At 34.7% G+C, this 19,612-nt stretch overlaps 1 protein-coding gene across 4 annotated transcripts in view; it reads left to right on the forward strand.

Moving 5' to 3' along the window:
- Window positions 1-19,612, forward strand: part of LOC121321883 (myopalladin-like) — a 115,959-nt gene that overhangs the window by 67,510 nt on the left and 28,837 nt on the right. For 2 of the 4 annotated variants that reach the window (XM_041261208.1, XM_041261210.1), the window contains one exon: window positions 2,596-2,691. The exons of 1 other annotated variant lie outside the window; for it this stretch is intronic. In XM_041261208.1, the coding sequence (XP_041117142.1) occupies window positions 2,596-2,691 (96 nt within the window). Of the gene's footprint in view, window positions 1-2,595; window positions 2,692-6,105; window positions 6,289-19,612 lie in introns of those variants that run through there. One more of the 4 variants, XM_041261211.1, reaches the window with a different exon arrangement.

Genomic DNA, 19,612 nt, shown 5'->3' on the forward strand with positions numbered 1-19,612 from the left:
AACACCAGGCACACATCTGACAGTTAATATACAAGATAGCAATTCAGAGGCCTGGTGTTATCAGTGCAAGTAAACATTGAGGGTCAGTGCACCCAGTGTTTGGCAAGCTTCCTTATTATTATTATTATTATTATTATTATTATTATTATTATTATTATTGCATTAGTTACAAGTTGAGGCAAAAAGGAAGAATTAGGTTTTCAGCCATGTTTTTACTATACAAATTCCAGCTTCAAAGGAGTACCACTTTTGACACTCCTCTGAGGCAGAGTGGAACTCCCTCAGGGCCTTGTTCCAGTCATACACTTTTAGATTCACCCAGAAATGGAAACTAAAAGAGTTTATTCATGCTGAGCTGAAAAAGCTACATTTATGTTTTTACCACATCTATTTAACAATGCAGGCAATGCATTTTCATATCTCGGCATTGTGGTACATTTATTGTTACTCAAATATATAAAAAAAATGTCAGGAAAATATTGAGAATCTTTGGGTACAAATGAGCCTTGTTAATGGCCATTTAAAAGCATAATAGCTTTCTTCCATGATTCAATTGCTTTGCTAGTCTTTTTTTTTTTCCAGCCTTAAAAGAGACTTTATTCTTAGTTTATTGCAATATTACTGCTTATACAATGCTCAGGCTTGTTTAAGTCCATTTTAGTTTAGCTGATGCAGCACTAACTTCATGCAGGGAATTATTTTGTTACAATCACAGTTTTATGATTTAAGCTTTTTCTTCTTTAAATCCACAGTCTGACCTGGATCTGCAATAAGACCAGACAGGCCGCCTGTATATATGTTGAATATATTGACTTCTAGGGGTATGGAGGCACTCGACTTCGTCTCGTGCTTCCAAAAATATAATTAAAACAAACCGTTTGTCAACAGCAGTGTTGGAGTTTTCATGGTGTTCATTGTCTCCAACTGCAGCATGACCCACTGACCCCCATCTTAGTGTCTCTATTTTTTATTAAGTAAAATGATTTTACTTAATGTTATGTATGTTATTCATATTACACTACTAAAAATATTTAAGAAATGAATAAAACGCTGCATTGTGAGTCACCAGTTTCTAATACTACTCAGTTATTAGGAGTAGCACAGAATAGTCGACTAGTTCAATAGTAAAGTGGCAAGCACATGCTTGTCACATGTGTGGTTCAGGTGGTTTTGAACATCAATAAATAGTGTTTAAAAAAGCCAAGCAGTTTTAAAATATATTGCACAAACAGAAACATGTTACGAAGCAGTACTATATGTTCACATAGAGTCCCAGACATTATCAAATACATATATAGATATTTTAACGTGGCGACTAGTCAAGTTATTCGACTATTTTTCTCATCACGTTGTTAGCTGTTCTACCACTAGTCTTTATGCAGTTCATATTCATTAAAATAAATATCTATAAACATGTTGGGCTGTATTGAATTGATTGAAGCTGTGGAGGATCGTATTTTGCAATCTCTTTAACTCAGATTACCTAAACACCTCCTCGCTGGTGTATCAGTATTAAGCTGCTAACTAGGCTTATTAAAAGCAAATGTTTTCTGTAGGAAATACGGATGATTATCATTCCTGGTATATGGAACAGTCACAAAAAAATAGCAAATTTGTAGTTTGGACCCAAGCATGCATGAAAAACTGATCTATGTGAAACAGTATTGTACACGTGAATGTAATTCAATTTTGGATCACAAATAAAATAACAATACGTTTTGTTGTCTCAGCCAAGCCTGCTGTGGACATTAATCAGCTCACAACATCCAATTTATGCTTTAGAGATGCAGACATGGTCAGGCTTAAACAATGCTTGTAGAAATGAGAGACGAAGGTCTTGTGATAGCTTCATTCCTGACTGTATACAGATTCAGTGTCTACTCATTACACTTTTGACAATGCTAAGGGCTAAATTTGTTGTCTTCAAAGTATTCACTTTCATTTTTGCTGCAAAGAGAGAAACAATGTTGATCTTATAAAACCAGCAATAAACATCTCTGAATTGCTCGATTGTTTCTTGCTAGTTTTATAACATTAAGTGGTAAAGAACATCATATCTTTTTTATTGTAAACTCTGTGCTTCCTGTACTTCCTTGTGTGGCCTGTCTTTCACTGTAAAATATAACATCAACACATTCAAGTCATGAATGTCTGTCTTCTCTTACAGACATATAAATCATTTTAAAAGGCTACTACATTGAAATAATATATTTAAATATATTTGGGGAGGAAATATATTAACAAATATTCTCAGATTTTTTTGGTAATAGTAAATTAAGTTTCAAATTTTTCAGACTGTTTAAATATTATATAAACAAAATAAACCAACATAAAATGTGGCAATTTATAATAATCAACACATATTGAAATATATGTTGAAATGTGTATTTCATGTGAGTTGTATTATATTTTTTCTGCTGTACCTGAAAGGCTGGATACAGCAATGTGTGGTCTACCGTAATAATGACATGCAAATACCACCAAAACTACAATGATAAGACAGACTGCACATGGAAGTAACAGTTAAGTAACAAAGTTTATTCTAAAAAAAATAATGTGTTCTATATCGCGTTAATGTTGTTTTTCTCCTTGCAGAAAAAATGGGATCCTACTTTGCACTGGTGCCAATCAAACGAAAATGGGGCACTGTGATTGGGGACGGAGTGAAACTCCTACCAAAGCTAATGGAAGGTAGGAAATACATTATAAGGCTGGAAAATACACTTTTCAAAAGTGTAATTACATAACCAGGGGCTCGGTGTCACTGTTTATCTAAGATCATACACCATCACACCCTTTCTAACCAACCAGATTATCTGATAATATACTACTACTTTTAATTTCCATAGTATATAAAATGGAAACTGATATATATATATATATATATATATATATATATATATATATATATAACGTGGTTTACCAGACCCTCCAGCTGTACCGATTTTGCCGGATTGACTGGCTGTCTTTGATACCAGATACCGAATTTTGAAATCCACTCTCTCCCGAGTATAGTGGCTATGCTGTGTTGTGTTGTTGTGAGATAACTCATAAAAAACATACATATTTTAAAACAAAATTCATGCTTCTCTGTGAAATTCCACAAGGATTTGAAACATATAGTACTGCCAAGAAAAGAAAAAAAAGTACTAACTCACAATCAAGGTAAATACATCTATTACCTCGAGAAACTAAACCTCTGAATTCTGAAAAATAATGTATTCTTGCCTGTAGCTGTATTTTTTATTGTGTAGTTTTTATACTTTAAAAGCCAAAACAACTACCTTAAATCTGCTCTAACCTTATTTCAAAACTACTGCAATTGTGTTTCAAAGACATTTAACAGGACATAGAGGCAGCCATAGTAAGTAGTGAAATGTAATAAAGTTTAGGATGTATTTTCTGTTAGTATAAAGAAAAGGAACCTGAGAAATATATAACCGCTAAAATCAAAGATGGCAAAATTCTACTTAATTTATTACACTTTTACCTCATATTTAGCTGCCTTAAAAAAAAAAAACATTATATGGTACAACCAAATAAATAGTCTCTCACCCTCTTAAAACCTAATAAGGCCCCACAGTTTGTGAAGCATTACAGTTCATTTGATCCCAATGTAGAGGCACACGTTGTTCTGTCTTGGGGTCTGATAAATTGGTGTTGTGTACAGTAGTTCTGGTCTGTGTAGTTCTGTATTGGGGTCTGATAAATTGGTGTCGTGGGCCGCCGTCGCACAGCCTGGCAGCTGCAGGAAACATTGCTGTGCTGCCATAAAATGAGTGGAAAGATAAACAGTTAGCTGGGAACGGTTTATACAGCCTGCTTTAAAACATAAACAAAGGTAGCAAGCATTGGGCCTACAAATTGGTTTATTTTACTGAAGGCCCAAGCACCAATTCAAATGTATAAAAACACAGCAGGACTTTAACCATGACGCATGCTTTACACAGAAGGCTGTTTTCTGTAGCTTGGACTAAGAGATTCGTAGGGCTTTAATTGTTTCTAGTTAACCTCTTTTGCTTCATATACACACAATTCTAATATAAGCACTGTGTTTGGCATTAGTTACAGATTAAATACAACCATGTATAATCTAAAGTACTATTTAAATATAGCTTTTTCAACTTCAGCAAAGCATAGTACTTTGCAAAGCAAGAGGTTTCCTCTTGCACATGTAAGTTGGAATGAATATGCAGGTTAATGGGAAATCATGTATGTAAGAATAGTGCTAATGTTGTATCTACCCATACGTAAACAGCTACACTTAGTGCCTATAGACAGTCTTCACCCTTTCAAAATTTTGACCTTTTGTTGCCTCATAGCCTGGAATTAAAATGCATTAAAATATATATATATATTTTTTTACATTTATCTACACATCCTACCCCACAACTTCCAAGTGAAAAAAATATTCTAAAATTTGTAGAAAATTAATTAAAAATAAAAACTGAAATAGCTTGGTTGGATAAGTGTCCACCCCCCTTGTAATAGCAAACCTAAATTAGCTCAGCTGTAACTAATCACCTTCAAAATCACACACCAAGTTAAGTGGCCTCCACCTTTGTTAAATTGTAGTGATTCACATGATTTTAGGATAAATTCAGCAGTTCCTGTAGGTTCCCTCTGCTGGGTAATGCATTCCAAAGCAAAAATTCAACCATGAGCACCAAGGCACTTTCAAAAGAACTCTGGGACAAAGTTGCTGAAAGACACAGATTAGAGGATGGGTATAAAAAAATATCAAAGGCCTTGAATATCCTTTGGAGCACAGTCAAGACTATTAAGAAGTGGAAGGTGTATGGCACCACCAAGACCCTGCCTAGATCAGGCCGTCCCTCCAAACTGGATGACCGAGTAAGAAGGAGACTGATCAGAGAGGCTTCCAAGAGGCCAAAGGCAACTTTGCAAGAGCTACAGGCTTTTATGGCTAAGACTGGTCAAAGTGTGCATGTGGCAACAATATCCCAAGCACGCCACAAATCTGGCCTGTATAGTAGGTTTGCAAGAAGGAAGACATTACTCAAGAAAGCCCACATTGAATCCTGTTTGAAGTTTGCAAGAAACACTCTGATTCTGTAGCTATGTGGCAAAAAGTTTTGTGGTCTGACAAAACTAAAGTTGAACTTTTTTACCTAAACGCAATGCATTATGTTTGGCGCAAACCCAACACAAAGCATCACCCAAAGAATACCATCCCTACTGTGAAGCATGATGGTGGCAGCATCATATTATGAGGATGTTTGTCATCGGCAGGGACTGGGGCACTTGTTATGATAGAAGGGAAAATGAATGACGCAAAGTACAGAGAAGACCTTGAGGGAAACCTGCTGCCTTTTGCTAGAAAGCTGAAACTGGGACTGAAGTTCACCTTTCAGCATGACAACGACCCAAAGCACATAGCCAAAGCTACACTGGTGTGGCTAAGGAACAAAAAGGTAAATGTCCTTGATTGACCCAGTCAGAGCCCCAACCTAAATCCAATCTAAAATTTGTGGCATGACTTGAAGATTTCTGTCCATCAATGCTCCCCAAGGAACTTGACAGAGCTTAAACAGTTTTGTAAAGAAGAATGGTCAAATATTGCCAAATCTAGGTGTGGAAAGTTGGTGGAGACCTATCCCAACAGACTCACAGCTGTAATTGCTGCCAAAGGTGCTTCCACCAAAGCATGTGTGTGTGTGTGTGTGTGTGTGTGTGTGTGTGTGTATATATATATATATATATATATATATATATATATATATATATATATATATATATATATATTATATATATATATATATATATATACATTAATACTGTCTACTTATAATGTTTAGGACTATGGGAAGACTGCCTTGATAGGACTAAATCCTCAACTATTGTAAGTCATCTTAAATAAGCCCCTAATACTGCAGATGATGTTAGCAATGTATAGCAACAAAACCTTCAACCTTCATATGTTCTTAATTTGTAGTAATACCCTTATTTGGGCTGTTATTGCTTAAATACTTCAGTCCACAGCAGCAAGTGGGACTCTTACTGTGCTGCTGCAGTGCTTTTATTTTGAAGCACTCCCACCTCCTTTAACAGTAGCAACAGGGAAAGTAGAAAAGTAGTAATAGTCAAGGTAGAAGGGAAAAGCATCAGCACTTCTGAGACAGGCAGACATCCAGCACTGTTTTACTGCCTTCTTAACTTTGACTTGGACTGGTCTCAGTGGATACGTGTGCTTAATCTTCTCCAGCACAAACAGAGTTACATTTATTGATTTTCTTGTGCTTTTTTGTCTTTTGACAACTGATTCAGGTAAACACATTTATATTTTCAAATGAATTGAATACAGTCTATTGGGTTGAATATTGTAGTTCTTCAGCAGCATGTGTACTTCGGTTTAAATAATGCTGCATATACGTTTCAGAAATTGATTTATTTTTTAGGAATGTTTTGATAAAGAACTTGAATTTTCTTCTTAAAAAGGTTATGGGTTGTTTGTTTGATATGTACTCTTCAAATAAGTCTTTTTGTGTGAACAGGTTGAAAATGACTAATATCTGCACATTTTGCACCCAAAACTCTCCATTAGGATTTTTAATAAGCAAGCCACTGTCAGTTTTCACTCAACATGCTTGTGTTTCACTGTTGTCAGATCTCTTATATGATAGTTTATCTTTCTATTGAATGCAACTGAGCAAAATTCATTTTGTTGAAAGTTTGATTTTTATTTGCAAAGGTTTTACTCTTTTATGCTCTTTTAGTCCAGGAGCTGTGATAAAACGTATTTTACTGCTAACCCTGGAGCTCCTCATTTTGGAGTGTCTTTACCAGTGAAATGCTGTTGCAATACTGACAGTGAAAATTAGACTCTGCCTTGAAGATATATATATATATATATATATGTTTTCATTTCTAAATAGCTTCCGATAGGTGGAGCCATTTCCAGAGATAATAATACATTTAATAATAAAATAACAAATTGAAGAATTTGTTTTATTCTTGCACATAAATCTATTTTCTGTGTATAAGTTCATGACCCCAACTTAGGAAAAGTCCTAAAATATTATAGAGAAGATGAAAAGAAAAATAGCATTTAAGCTAATTGGAAACTAGAGTCGGGTCAAATAGACCCGAAACCTAATAGGAGGGATATGAAAAAGCAGGGCTATTTACAAGCTGCATAGTATAGACAACTTCACATGTTGGTGTGGAATTTAATGAATACTACTGGACAGCTCACAGATCATTTGGACAAAGCCATTAAAAAGGTAAAGAGCAATTATTTTGATCACCCATTTCAGATGTATATCCCTAGCAGGGTAGCTTTTTTATTCCTTTGCAAATTTCTGTTGTCTGAGTCGCATGATAATATACAGTGCTGTGGCACCAATAAGTATTCAGAGAGCTACTCCAAGTTTTATTATAATTTGCCCCTTTTAGTGTTCACAGTTAAACATGTGGAGAAGTTTAGGAGGGTTTGCTAGTGTATGTCTGTCTGGTGTGGGAAAATACCAGGCAGCAAAAGTACTTCAGCAATTATTAGTCAATGGGAGGAACCCTTGTTAAATTTTTGACCCTGCTTCTGTTACACTAAACGGTGGAGATTTAATACTGACACCCTAAAACTCTTAAACCTGATATACAGAATCCCAGACTTTTTCCATCATATTTTTATTGCATTACAGGTAGGTGATGTTAATAAAAGAGGCAGTAAATCAATCCAATGGGAAAATACCTGTGGGATTAATACAGAATGGTATAATATGTGTGTGTATTATATATATATATATATATATATATATATATATATATATATATATATATATATATATATATATTATATAATAATCTCGTATTTTTATATATATTTTTTAATATGCATTGTCATGCTTCTCTTTACAATGCTTTCTAAACTTTCACTGTGCTCTATTACATTCTGCTTTTACAACAGTAAACATTTATAGGGGTAAAACTACAGTCTGACAAACATACTAATGGCCCTACCCAGCTATTCCTCATCGGCAAGTGTGAATCACTGCTGAGTTATTGAAGGAAAAACAAACTACTTCTACATTCAAACCAAGAAAGACAAAAGGAAAGTCTGGCTGTGAAATATTATCCCAAACACATTCCAGTATGAAGGGTTCTTTGAAATCCCATTGTGGGTTTAAGCCTGACAGTTTCAAACTCAATGTACTTAAAAGGTAATTGTATGAAAGTATAGGACAGTCATATTTGTACTTATCGTCAGGAGGAATTGGCAAAAAATGAATTGGTTAGTAATATTTAATTGTATTTCTTTCCCTGCTAACCTGTTAATAAAGATTAGGTTGAGGTTGGGGCTGGGGTGAGGGTAAGTGCAATACATATACATTATACAGAATTGCTTGGGAAAAGCTTATAACAATCATATTTACAGTTTAATATTGCCCACTTAAAGAGTAAGTAGCGGAGTTCTGAAAAATATAGCGTTACATGCTCCCATGTGTTGCTACAACTGCTTAAATGATGCAACTGTAATTTTTTACAATTATAACTTTATAACTCAAAGCTGATTTCGCAATGTATGCTCTAGTGCACTGACAGTGTAAGGATTATTGCCTACAGTGTCAAACAGGTAGCACAGCAGTAATGATCCATGATGTGGTATGGAGCAGAAAAGTGTTTTGTTTTTGTTTTTATCACTTTTGCTGCAGTGATTTAGAGGACAGATCCCAACCCCCAGTGCACTAGTGCAGACATTTTGAATACAAGCTTGCCAGCAGGTAGCTTTTTTATTCCTTTGCAAATCCCTGTTGTCTGAGTTGCATGCTAATATACAGTGCTGTGGCACCAATAAGTATTCTGATAGCTACCTTAAGTTTTATTATATTTTGCCCCTTTTAGTGTTCACAGTTAAACATGTGGAGAAGTTTAGACGGATTTGCTAGTGTATGTCTGTCTGACATGGCAAAATACCAGGCGGCAAGGAAGTACACCAGCAAATATTATTCCATGGGAGGAACCCTTGTTAAATCACAACCATTTTTGACCCTGTTATTGGGTTGCTTGGGAACGTTCGCTGGGAGCACACGAAGAACAGTTCATTTCGGAAAAAAACATTCCAACTTTATCGGCTTCAAATATTCTGATAGTTCTGCTTTAAATGTTAGGGAATGGTTTTTGAAGAGTGTGGTTTTAAAAAGGAGTTTACCATGATTTGCTATGTTTTTAAATGTGATTTACCATACCTCCTTCTACTTTACCATACTTATCCTGCTTTCATTAGGCTTTATTACACTTTGCTATACTTTTACTTGGGTAAACGTTTGTAGGCGGAGGAAACTTTTATACAATTGAAGCCAACTGTAAATTATAACAGTATGGCTATATTGAAACACAGGGTTACTCGGTCTTTAGCTTATGATTTTAAAAAATGTAAATCTAATGTAAGGAAATGTACTTAAATAAAATATTCCTGTAGAGGATCTTCCATTGCTGGGTTATTCCCCTTAACATTTCAATGACAATTTTCCCTTTCTGCTTTTTTTTTTTTTTTTTAACTTACAATTATAACTACAATAAAGGTTCATTTGCCAACATACCAAGAATAAAGGAAGCATTCTGGATCATATACCCCCAGCTCAATTTACACACAAGTTCCAATCCTATTCCCTCATTTTGCTCTCCTGTACCTCTGGATGATATTCACTGTTTGAATATGTTTTCCTCTGTATGCAATTAAAAACCCATGCAATCCAATGGGAACCAGCACAGTCCACAGCAGGGTTTAAACCTTGCAAAGTTACAAACTTAGAATTTTAGTGTCTGGTAAGTACTGTATGGATAATGTTAGGAGGTTCTTTCGGGTTTTCATTTTTGTCTGTTTCCTTTTTTTTTTTTTTTTTTTTTTTAATTTTCTATTAGGGATGTACCTATGCTGGTCCTGCAGGCACAAGTGAATAAACAAAACTAAACTAAACTAAAAATTTCAGGAAAAAAGGAGAGGAACATAAAAAGAAATAGAGGAAAGCAAGTTCAGTCCCTGTTCCAATTGATTTTATGTGTAAAGATTTATTTCATCTAACACGTCAGTTTAATTGATTACATCTTTAACCTATAAGCTGATTTGATAAAACAAATTGCATTGTTTCTGTATATAGTTCAGTTTGTTTGTAATTAACCCATTTGTCAACCCGGCGACAATTTCACCCTGCCTCTGCTGTGACTTGAAACATATTAATATATTTAAAAATTGACCTTTAGAAATGGGAACATGGAGTTCCTATCAGCATATTGTCTTTAAAACATTGCTCCACCAATTCTATACAGTATTTTACATTACGTAAAAATATCTTATCAATTAGAAAACTGAACAATTCATTATAAAGATGTGTATTACCCTGACCAAATCCAAGCAGAATGATTAGCAGACCACAGCAATGGCAACACAATACTGTTAAATAATTGAAATGCTTATTGGTTCATACAATTGTACTGGCCTTATTATTGCCCCAAAGTACAGTGGTTTTCATATTGTAATGCCACTCTGAATACAATTGAATACCACTGTATATCCAGTACTTCTCCCTCTTGCAATTTAAAAATACTAATACGTTACGTTTTAAAAGTTAGTTTGAAGATGTTAGTACAGATTCTGTGTTGGATTGCACCCCTCCCATTCTGAATATCTCACATCAGATACCAGAGGAGAGGATTACTGATAATAGCGAGCTGAGGTATGTCATTTGGAGACAGCATTCAACCTATTTTGTGTTTTCTGCATCATCAAATCTGTATTAATGGCAACCAATACCTTCTTCAATCCCTGTTTGAAGTTTGAGTCTTTTCTGTGTTTACTGTGGTGAGACTACACAATTTAGAATATCAAACACATTTTGGGTGGTATCTCTTTGAAGGAGTGATAACTAACCTGTAAAAATGTTTACTTTCTATTAAATGTATTAACATTATTAATGCCCATCCTACTTTTATTTTGTTGAAAACCTTGCTGTTATTGTTATTATTATTATTATTATTATTATTATTATTATTATTATTATTATTATTATTATTATTATTTTAATTTCGGCACATGCAAATATTTTATGTTGGTCACATGGTTAAATATCCCCATTACATTAACTGACATACTAGGTTTGCAGAATATATTTTTACCTGTATACAATTGAAGGTGTCAGTGAACACAGCCTTGGTAACTTAATGCAATGAATGTATATTGTACAGAAATAAAGGAAAACAAAAGATTTTTAAACAAGTCATAACAATATATAGGTTAACTTCTGGATGCTTTTGGCAACACCCCACTAGAGCTCCTTCCCAAACCCAATCCTCTACAGGACTGAACATGCAGGCTATTGCAGCCTTTTATACACCTGGCTCATTTAAAACAAATTGAATTAGGAAGTAATTAGAGTACCAATCAAGGTCCACATTTTACACATTTATACTGCAGAATATGGGAATCAATGAAAACAAATCAAGGTATAAACTAGGTTAACACAAAATCAAATCCCAATAATAAACACTATTTACAAGTGAGGGTTTTTCACTCCTTCGTCCATGCCCTTACCTGATGAAAAACCTAAATATTGAGAACTGTGAATGTAAATTCCCTTAGCTCTATACATTTTGGCTCCATTATACCCCTTAATATAGTCTTCTTATTCTTTCGAATTTATTGCAGCAATGTCTTTTTTTTTTTTTTTTTTATAAATATAATTCTGTTCTGTCTTACGGCGGGCTTTTTATAATCATTCTATAAAATTAACACATTGTATGGCTTGCGTGTCTATGCCTCACAGGTACTCAGGGTAGTGATCACTTTGCTTGTGTTGAACACAGAGACTTGTGTGCGTGTAGAAGGTCCAATAAAACACCTCTCTCAAAGCCTTTTTTTTTTTTATTATTTCTTCCAGGGATTAAGCAGAACAAGCCAAGTTGCTTGTGCATTTGCCCAAATACGAGCAAAAAATGTTGTTCTGCACTTGCTGTTTTAGGATAATGGCAAATTTAAGAAGCTGAGTCTTACCTTAGCTTGTCTGCACTCAAAAGCTTGTTTTACTGAGTCTGAGTTCATTATTTTGTGTACAATTTCGATAACAGTCAGACTTCTGCATGGTTTGTAGAAGACAGTCAGCTAACCTGCTTTAACTTTTGTGTGCATATTTTGCTAAAATAAGTACCTCTGTGATATACAGTTTTGTTATCGATATAATATATTGTAACAAATTAGAACTGCATGACATATAACTGGCAGTTAAGTTTAGGGTCAACATGACCAGCCAGGATGGAGGATACCATTCCATAATAATTGCAGTCTCTTATTCCTTAGGCAATTCGGGGTGGAAGTCTGCAGCAAATTATTTTTTCACTTTCCTCTTCAATCATGAGATCAGTTCCTACTAGCAGTCCTCTATCAAAGACTATCAGCTTTTATAAACTACAGAATTCATTTGCATAACAAATTATTCAGTCATTCGAGGTACAGCCCAGTCACATATACAGTAGGGGCAGGTGTTTAAGTTTTGTCTTTTCTCTGTACGTGTAGGTGATTTTATTTTTTTCTCATTTCATTTGTAAGTTGCAGTGGATGACAGGGGAATTACTGTATATGGGACTGGTTTTGTTGATTCATAGCTGATTTACAACTAATATTCTTGGAATGTCTAGTGTTTATATATTTGTGTAAATACAGTAGGTATAGCTTTCACAGTTACAACAGTGCTGTTGGCAGCATTAAAGTCAGTTGCAGAGTCTGTGGACTTAAAAGCAAAGTGTGTGCTACAAGTTGCATTCCTCCTTGTAGTCTTGCTTGGGATATGCTTGCTTTAAAAGTACTCAATGTTTCAAACAATACATAATATACTTGACTGGTACAATACAACTGACATTTTTAAAATGCCTTTCATTTACGGAGCCTCACAAATAACACCGTGTAACAATTTTTTAATTTTTTTTTTTGTTCCTGGGTAGTAAGTGTTGTTTCCTAATTGCTTATGCCTGAAAAGTATAGAAAATGGCTATTATTCCCCACAAACTTTGCTTTTGTGACCAGGACAGTGATATTTCAAAATATCACTATTTCCAATGGGAAAACAGGCAAATGTGTGTCTTTTCGTTCACATAAAGTCAGAAAAAAACAACATATGAATCCAAATTAACATGTATTTATACTAAAGTAATACAAAAATGACTACAAAAGATTTAGAAGTGAGTAGTTTTTCGAGATTTACGATTATACTGTAAATACAGTAGGTTGCTTTTAGTAATGGTAAATAAAATCTTCTTCTAATTCTGCAATTAGGATTTGAAAAAAAAACTGATTATTTTGATATTATTGAGAATTTCTTTAGACTTGATTATTTATTTTACTAAAACATTGTTATTATTAAACATGTTATGGCAATATTAAGCTTATCATAAAGGTGAACAGGATCAGCACCCCTCTGGCCAAGATGTTTTGTTCTCTCTTCCTGTAGACATTCGATTTGTCCATAAAATTATATATTTATAAATATAATTGGTATTATATAACAAGGGGCAATAATGGTGAAAATGCAGATAGGTAATTAAACAAGACAGACTAATCAGAGTGATCATAATAGGCCGTTGATCCTTCTACAGTACCTTGCATTCATGGTGGACATATAAACTAAAATAAAAACCTTTCGTATCAAATACCTTGGGCTACACCTGAAGATGAATTGTTAACTGCAAGACTCTAAGTGGGATCTGCAACATGAAGGATACAATATTCCGCTGGAATGAGTGCTATGCATGCCAGATACCTCGGTTGCAACACAGGCTTTGCATTCCACTGATTTTTTTAAGCTCTTCACGGTTTACCCTTTTTAAAGTACAGTTCATGTCCTTTTAAAGCCTACAGCTGCTTGTTTAGACAGACCCCTTTATCATGTTTAAACTATAATTATAATAGTTTTCTGGTAAATGGAAATGACTTGGGAAAGGATTTAGTGTAGTCAGAAGTTGGCTTTGCTACAACTCTGTATAGTAGATAAACTACTGCTGTAGATCTTTTGCTGTTGGTCATATGATCTGATTACAACTAGACTCTTAGAGTGATTTGAGCTGCAGTACACCACACAAGTCAGTGGGTACCAGAATGCAAAAACTGCCACTTTTCTTCTATAGCGTGCTCTGTGAGATATCTTCATATTCCAAATTTAAGTATAAAATACAAGCAAACAATCTTGACATAAAAGAGGACCAATGATAACATAGCTAGGGCTATGTTAATTGATTTTCAATGCTTGAGAATGCCACACATGTTATATAGCCTGCACTGAACAAAAACAAAGGAAATCAGCCTTGAATTTGCCCTGATGATATTTTACTGCACCCCTAACTGCCCTCTAGGGGATATTGTGGCATTCAGTGCCTTTTAAAGAACACTAATTACAGAAAATGATTCCCTTCTGTTCAGTTTCCTCTTGACCTCTGCTTTGAATACTGATGCCCTCGGCTGATAAAAATATTAGGCAAGTATCACCCTGAACACAGTACCATTTGATGAGTCTGAAACATCTAAATGGCTAAACGATTCACCATTTAAAAGAGTTTCCAAAAGTAAATTCGAATTACTTAATGGTCACTAAGGTCAGGTATTTGTATTCCTGTTGGAACTATTTCGTTTGTCTAAAATGTTTACTGGTAATTGCATATTGTTTTAAGTAAGTTGGCGTTTTGTGCTGTTTTCCATAGTATATCTAGAATAATGTGAAAACCTTAAGCAAAAAGAGTTTATGGTCCCAATGGACCCTTGTACTGTTGATAGAAAGCCGCTTGCCTCCTAGTCTAATGATCTTCAAATTAAATGCAAATACACCATCAAAAATTCAAATGAAACACCTGACTATACTGAACCTTAGTCTCTGCATTATAGGATTCACTTAAGACTGTAACTTTTAAATAGTTTTAGATTCTAAAGTGAATTGTGTGACTGAGATGCTAATACAGTTTGTGTAGTAACCAATTGTCCAGATCATGTTCCGGTAATCTCAATATTTTTTTTCCAAAAAGATTTTGCACCATTGGAGAGAAGAGCAGCTAGGTCTACTCCACTTAGAGTGGTGGGTGTTTTATTGGGATCCTTCAAGAGCCGTCTGGATGTGGCCCTGGGTTCAGTAGAATATTAGAAACTATAAATATATAGGGAGTCCCCACCTAGTAAAGGCATGACTGCATGCTGTGCAGGATGAACTGTTGATATACAACCATGGGAATATGCTGGCTGTGCTCAGTTGCAGATCTTTGCTGATGATTCCCTTTGGAGAGCTGCATTGGCTTTGCCGCTACCATGAGTTAGGGAGGTAAAATCAACAGGGACCGTTTCACCTAACCATACTACATCAACCATACTGGCCAGACACCTGAACTCAAGCAGACACTTTCAGGGCTGGCCTTTGCCCTACAGGAGTTGGTGCTCTTAGACATCCACTCCTGGGAGATCGGCTTGGTGGTGGGATCAGTGGACATCCACTGACCTTGAATTCTCCTGAGCTGTTGGGTTGAGTTGCTGTGGTGAGGGAACATAATTGGACGTTTTAAAGTGGAGATGTATGTTGTTTTATTTCACTTCGAGTCCAATCAGGGCATGTATTTTGAGCTATCAACATTTAGCACTTCATATTCGTATAGGTCACATTATGTCAACACTATGACAATTTTATTCGAGAATATGTAGAACTATATTTGGATAAAGTTGTTTTTCTGGTGGTTTAATGAGCTTTTGCATAAACTGGAACAACAGTCATTTAAAAAAAATACAATATTAAAAAAAATGAGCTATAAAGGGCTTGTTAACTGAAAATGGCAAATTTCCATGTAAATATTTTTTCTCTACAGAAATACTAACTCATGCCATCTCTGGCTATCAATCTTGTATAGAACTTGGATCACTTCACCACCAAGGAACAGCACCCACACTTGCACTCAAATCAGCAGAAAGTGTACTTGGAGTATTGGCTTTCTTATCCATATATAGAATGCAACAGTACTTTTAAAAGACAGGTTAATGGTTACACTTTGATGTGCCAATTTTACTTTGAAAGAAGGTGTGTGTAAACTGCTGAGTTTTAAAAAGTCTGATGGCTACATTTCTAAACAACAAGAAGAATACTTTAGTTAAGAAAACTGTGATATTGCATACCCGTACGAAGTTGGTCTATAACTCCTCTCACAGGTTACACTATTTGATACTGAACAATGGAGTAAAGCACTGTTCTATAGGGTTATACCTTCAGGGCTTGTGAAGGATTGCGAAACAATAAACTGTGATAAGGATCAGCAAAAGGAAGGTTCCTGTTTTTAAATATTTATAATACATGCTCTATAGTCTGGTTTTCATATAGTGTACAGCATGGCCAAGCTTTTCTGGCTGCTCACTAAAGCCAATGTAGTAACTGATTAGTGACTCCCCAAACTTCAAGCATGTACATTAAGGGCGGCATCCAACTAACTTTTCAGGCTGAAGGTCAGACAAATAAACACACTGGTTTATTTGACTTTGCTATACAGTTTGAATTTATGAGGTAATACTTAATTACATATTATACAATTTATGAAATGTGATACAGACAGTGAAATTGGTACTTATTTATGATACTGTTTGGACATCTGTTACCGTAGCTTCAAAAATACCTTTTGTGTTTTTGATATTATATCTCTTCCTCCAAATCTGTCTAAGTGGAACATTATTAGGTAAACACTAGATCTAGTGTATCTAATTTATATGCATCTCCTTGCAAGGTGGAACAGTTTGGAAAATGCTACTCCATTTTTCAAGTATTTTTTTACACAATCTGCAAACTATAAGTTGTTTTTGTAAATCTGGTTAAGATGGGATAGTACCAGTAGTTTATTTCTATATATAGTGTTTTTGTGTTTTCTTCTGTAAATTAAAAATAATTGTGATTATAATCAAACCCACTTAACCATTTCACGCATGGCGACCTCATATGGCAACATATAACAAATTATCTTCTTGTCTTTATATAGGAGCGTATGGAAGACACAAATTCATAATGACCTCATATAAAGATACCATTTTCCCCCATATAATAAAACATAATGTCACCCCCTGCTTATTAGCAACACACTGACATATCAATGGGAGTCAATGGAGACACGTTCCTGTTAATATTGCTTAAGTTACTTGTGTAACACTGCCCTTAATATGAATCCAATTATTGATTTCCACCGTACTTCAATTTCACTTTAGGAAACAAAAGCATAAAATTAGAAAGTTGCTGTAAAGTACTGATGTAAACTGTCATAAAAACTAGCACACTAGCATAATGAATGTTTTATTTTGTATGGCTTTCTTTTGTTTTTAATTATTACAATGTGTTGTACATGTACAGCATAGTAGAGTACATAGGCTGAAAATATACTATTGTAATGCAATACATTGTACTATGTTTTGTGTTCCACTGCAAAACTGACATGTTTGTGGAATCAACATCACTTCTGTGTTTTAATGCTTATTTTGTCAGGTTATTGGTGAAAAAGTAACTTTTTCTCAATCACTTTGAAGTAATAATACATGAGTTTGACTGTACAAGGTCCAAATGAATTAGCTCAAGTTATATTTGAGTTTCTTCTTGATTCATTTTTCCAGCATAGAAAATGAAGTGTATATAATGTGTTTTATTTCAGATTCCAGAATTCGTCATGTTCACATGTTTGTTGATTCTTGTGATGATGCTTTGCTGTACAGCAGTTCAAGGGGAGTGGAGTGAGGAATCCAGACTTACACCATATGCTGTTTCTGTTATTCTTTGTTCTTAAGAAGATATGTTATTAGTGCCACTTAGATTTGCAGCTACGGTTCTTTTGAATGCTATCATTAAACTGAATTTACTGCATCAGATGAGACTTAAAAGATGCAATGCGATCAAAACAGACAGTAAATTCACTAAAGCATTTTTTCTAGATGTTTTAAAATATAGCCCCGATTAACTCCATGAACAAAAGTCAATTTCTGTGGAGGTAGGAGATTTTATGGCAGGTGAATCTGAGGGTAAGAATTTAAAATATGTTCCCTAATTACAGCTTTCCTTCAAGCTTCAGTCAAGTTTTTGTAATTAGTAAGTTTGTTGGACTATAATAACACTCTAGAAAAAAAAAAAAAACACTTGCTTTGTATTCTTTGAGCGTTTTTGTTTATTGTTTTTTTACTCTGGTAAAATGTACAAGAAGCTAAAAATATTTTCACCATGTCAGTTTACTATTGTAAATTTGCACATTCCTTTTGGTGATTCTTGTCTGCTTATTTAATACCGCAGTGGAAGAGGAAGCAGAAAGGAGGGAGAACACAATATAGCTTTTGAGAATCAGTGGTATATAAAAGTAAAATGGTTTGCAAATAAGGCTTCATATACAAAGCCAAATTACGTAGGACAAAAGACCAACTTAAACAGATGAATTGTGTCTTACTTAATAAGTTATTCTAATAAACTTATAAATGTATGGCACTGAAATTCAATTTTTAAAATTAGGATATATTCATTCTGTTTACGAAACAAGTTGTATAGAAACCAAGAACTCTAGAATGGTTGTGGAAATATCAACCTTAATGCAGGACTAGCAGTAAATTACTTTTCATATTCAGTACTGCAGTCATATTTTTTGTTTTACCTGATCTCTTTTCGGAATTCATGTTGCCATCATTCAAATCCTACGGCAGAATTACAGTGCAAATTGTACTGTTTCAAACTATGGCGCATCGCTAAAAGTAATTTCCTTAATTCACCTATTTAATTTAGGGTCTTCCTAACAGAATGCTCCATGCAGTAATGTAGTTATTCCATTGGGGGGGAGTGTGCTAAATGACAAGCCACCAAGGGGGCAATCCTCTATCTGTTTTATTCATAAACATTCTAAAAGATGTTTAACAGAAAAAAAAAAAAAAAAAAAAAAAAAAACAAGCAAGAAGCAATGTAGTTGCACAAAAGGGCAGTTAAATGAATGACTGAATGTCCTGTGTAATGTCTTGCAAGTTTTATGTCATTAAAATGGTAACATACTGTAGCTGTACATGATATGCTGGTATGATATTCATTGGTCAGAACTGCTATTTAATGTTGGTAAAATCAATGGTATTTTCATGTTCTTGGTGAGGTTTCTTACTGTACCAACTGGGAGATTAGCAAAGTGCCTTAAAGATGGGGGTAAAAGCAGGTATATGGTTTTAACAAGGCTTTCCTAGTGATGAAGGCATAAACAAAGCTGGAGGTAGTGTGGTTGTATATCATCAGTAAAAGTTTACATAGGGTGTCTGATAACAAAGAGGGGTGTGTATAAACAAAATCCAGCCAGGAATTATTGACACAATTCTTCAGGCCTTGTGTGGTGATATTTACCCAATACAAGCGCTGTCACTGTGGCTTGCCAGCCAATAGGTTTACTGTCAGGATTTATGTGGCAGGATTAAAAGTAAAGAAAAGAGAGGTCCGCTAAGCTATAGTTATCCTTTCATCACCCCTTTTCTCCAGCAAACAGCGTGTGGATTTGTTGAGTATTATCAATCAAGAAACTGCAGGGATCTCTTCACAGCAGTGGGCTGTTAGATTATGCAGGTGTTTGTCACAGGATTATTACTCAGTTCCTCCTA

This window comes from Polyodon spathula, chromosome 10 (assembly GCF_017654505.1).
Source record: "Polyodon spathula isolate WHYD16114869_AA chromosome 10, ASM1765450v1, whole genome shotgun sequence".
NCBI classification, from domain to species: Eukaryota; Metazoa; Chordata; class Actinopteri; order Acipenseriformes; family Polyodontidae; genus Polyodon; species Polyodon spathula.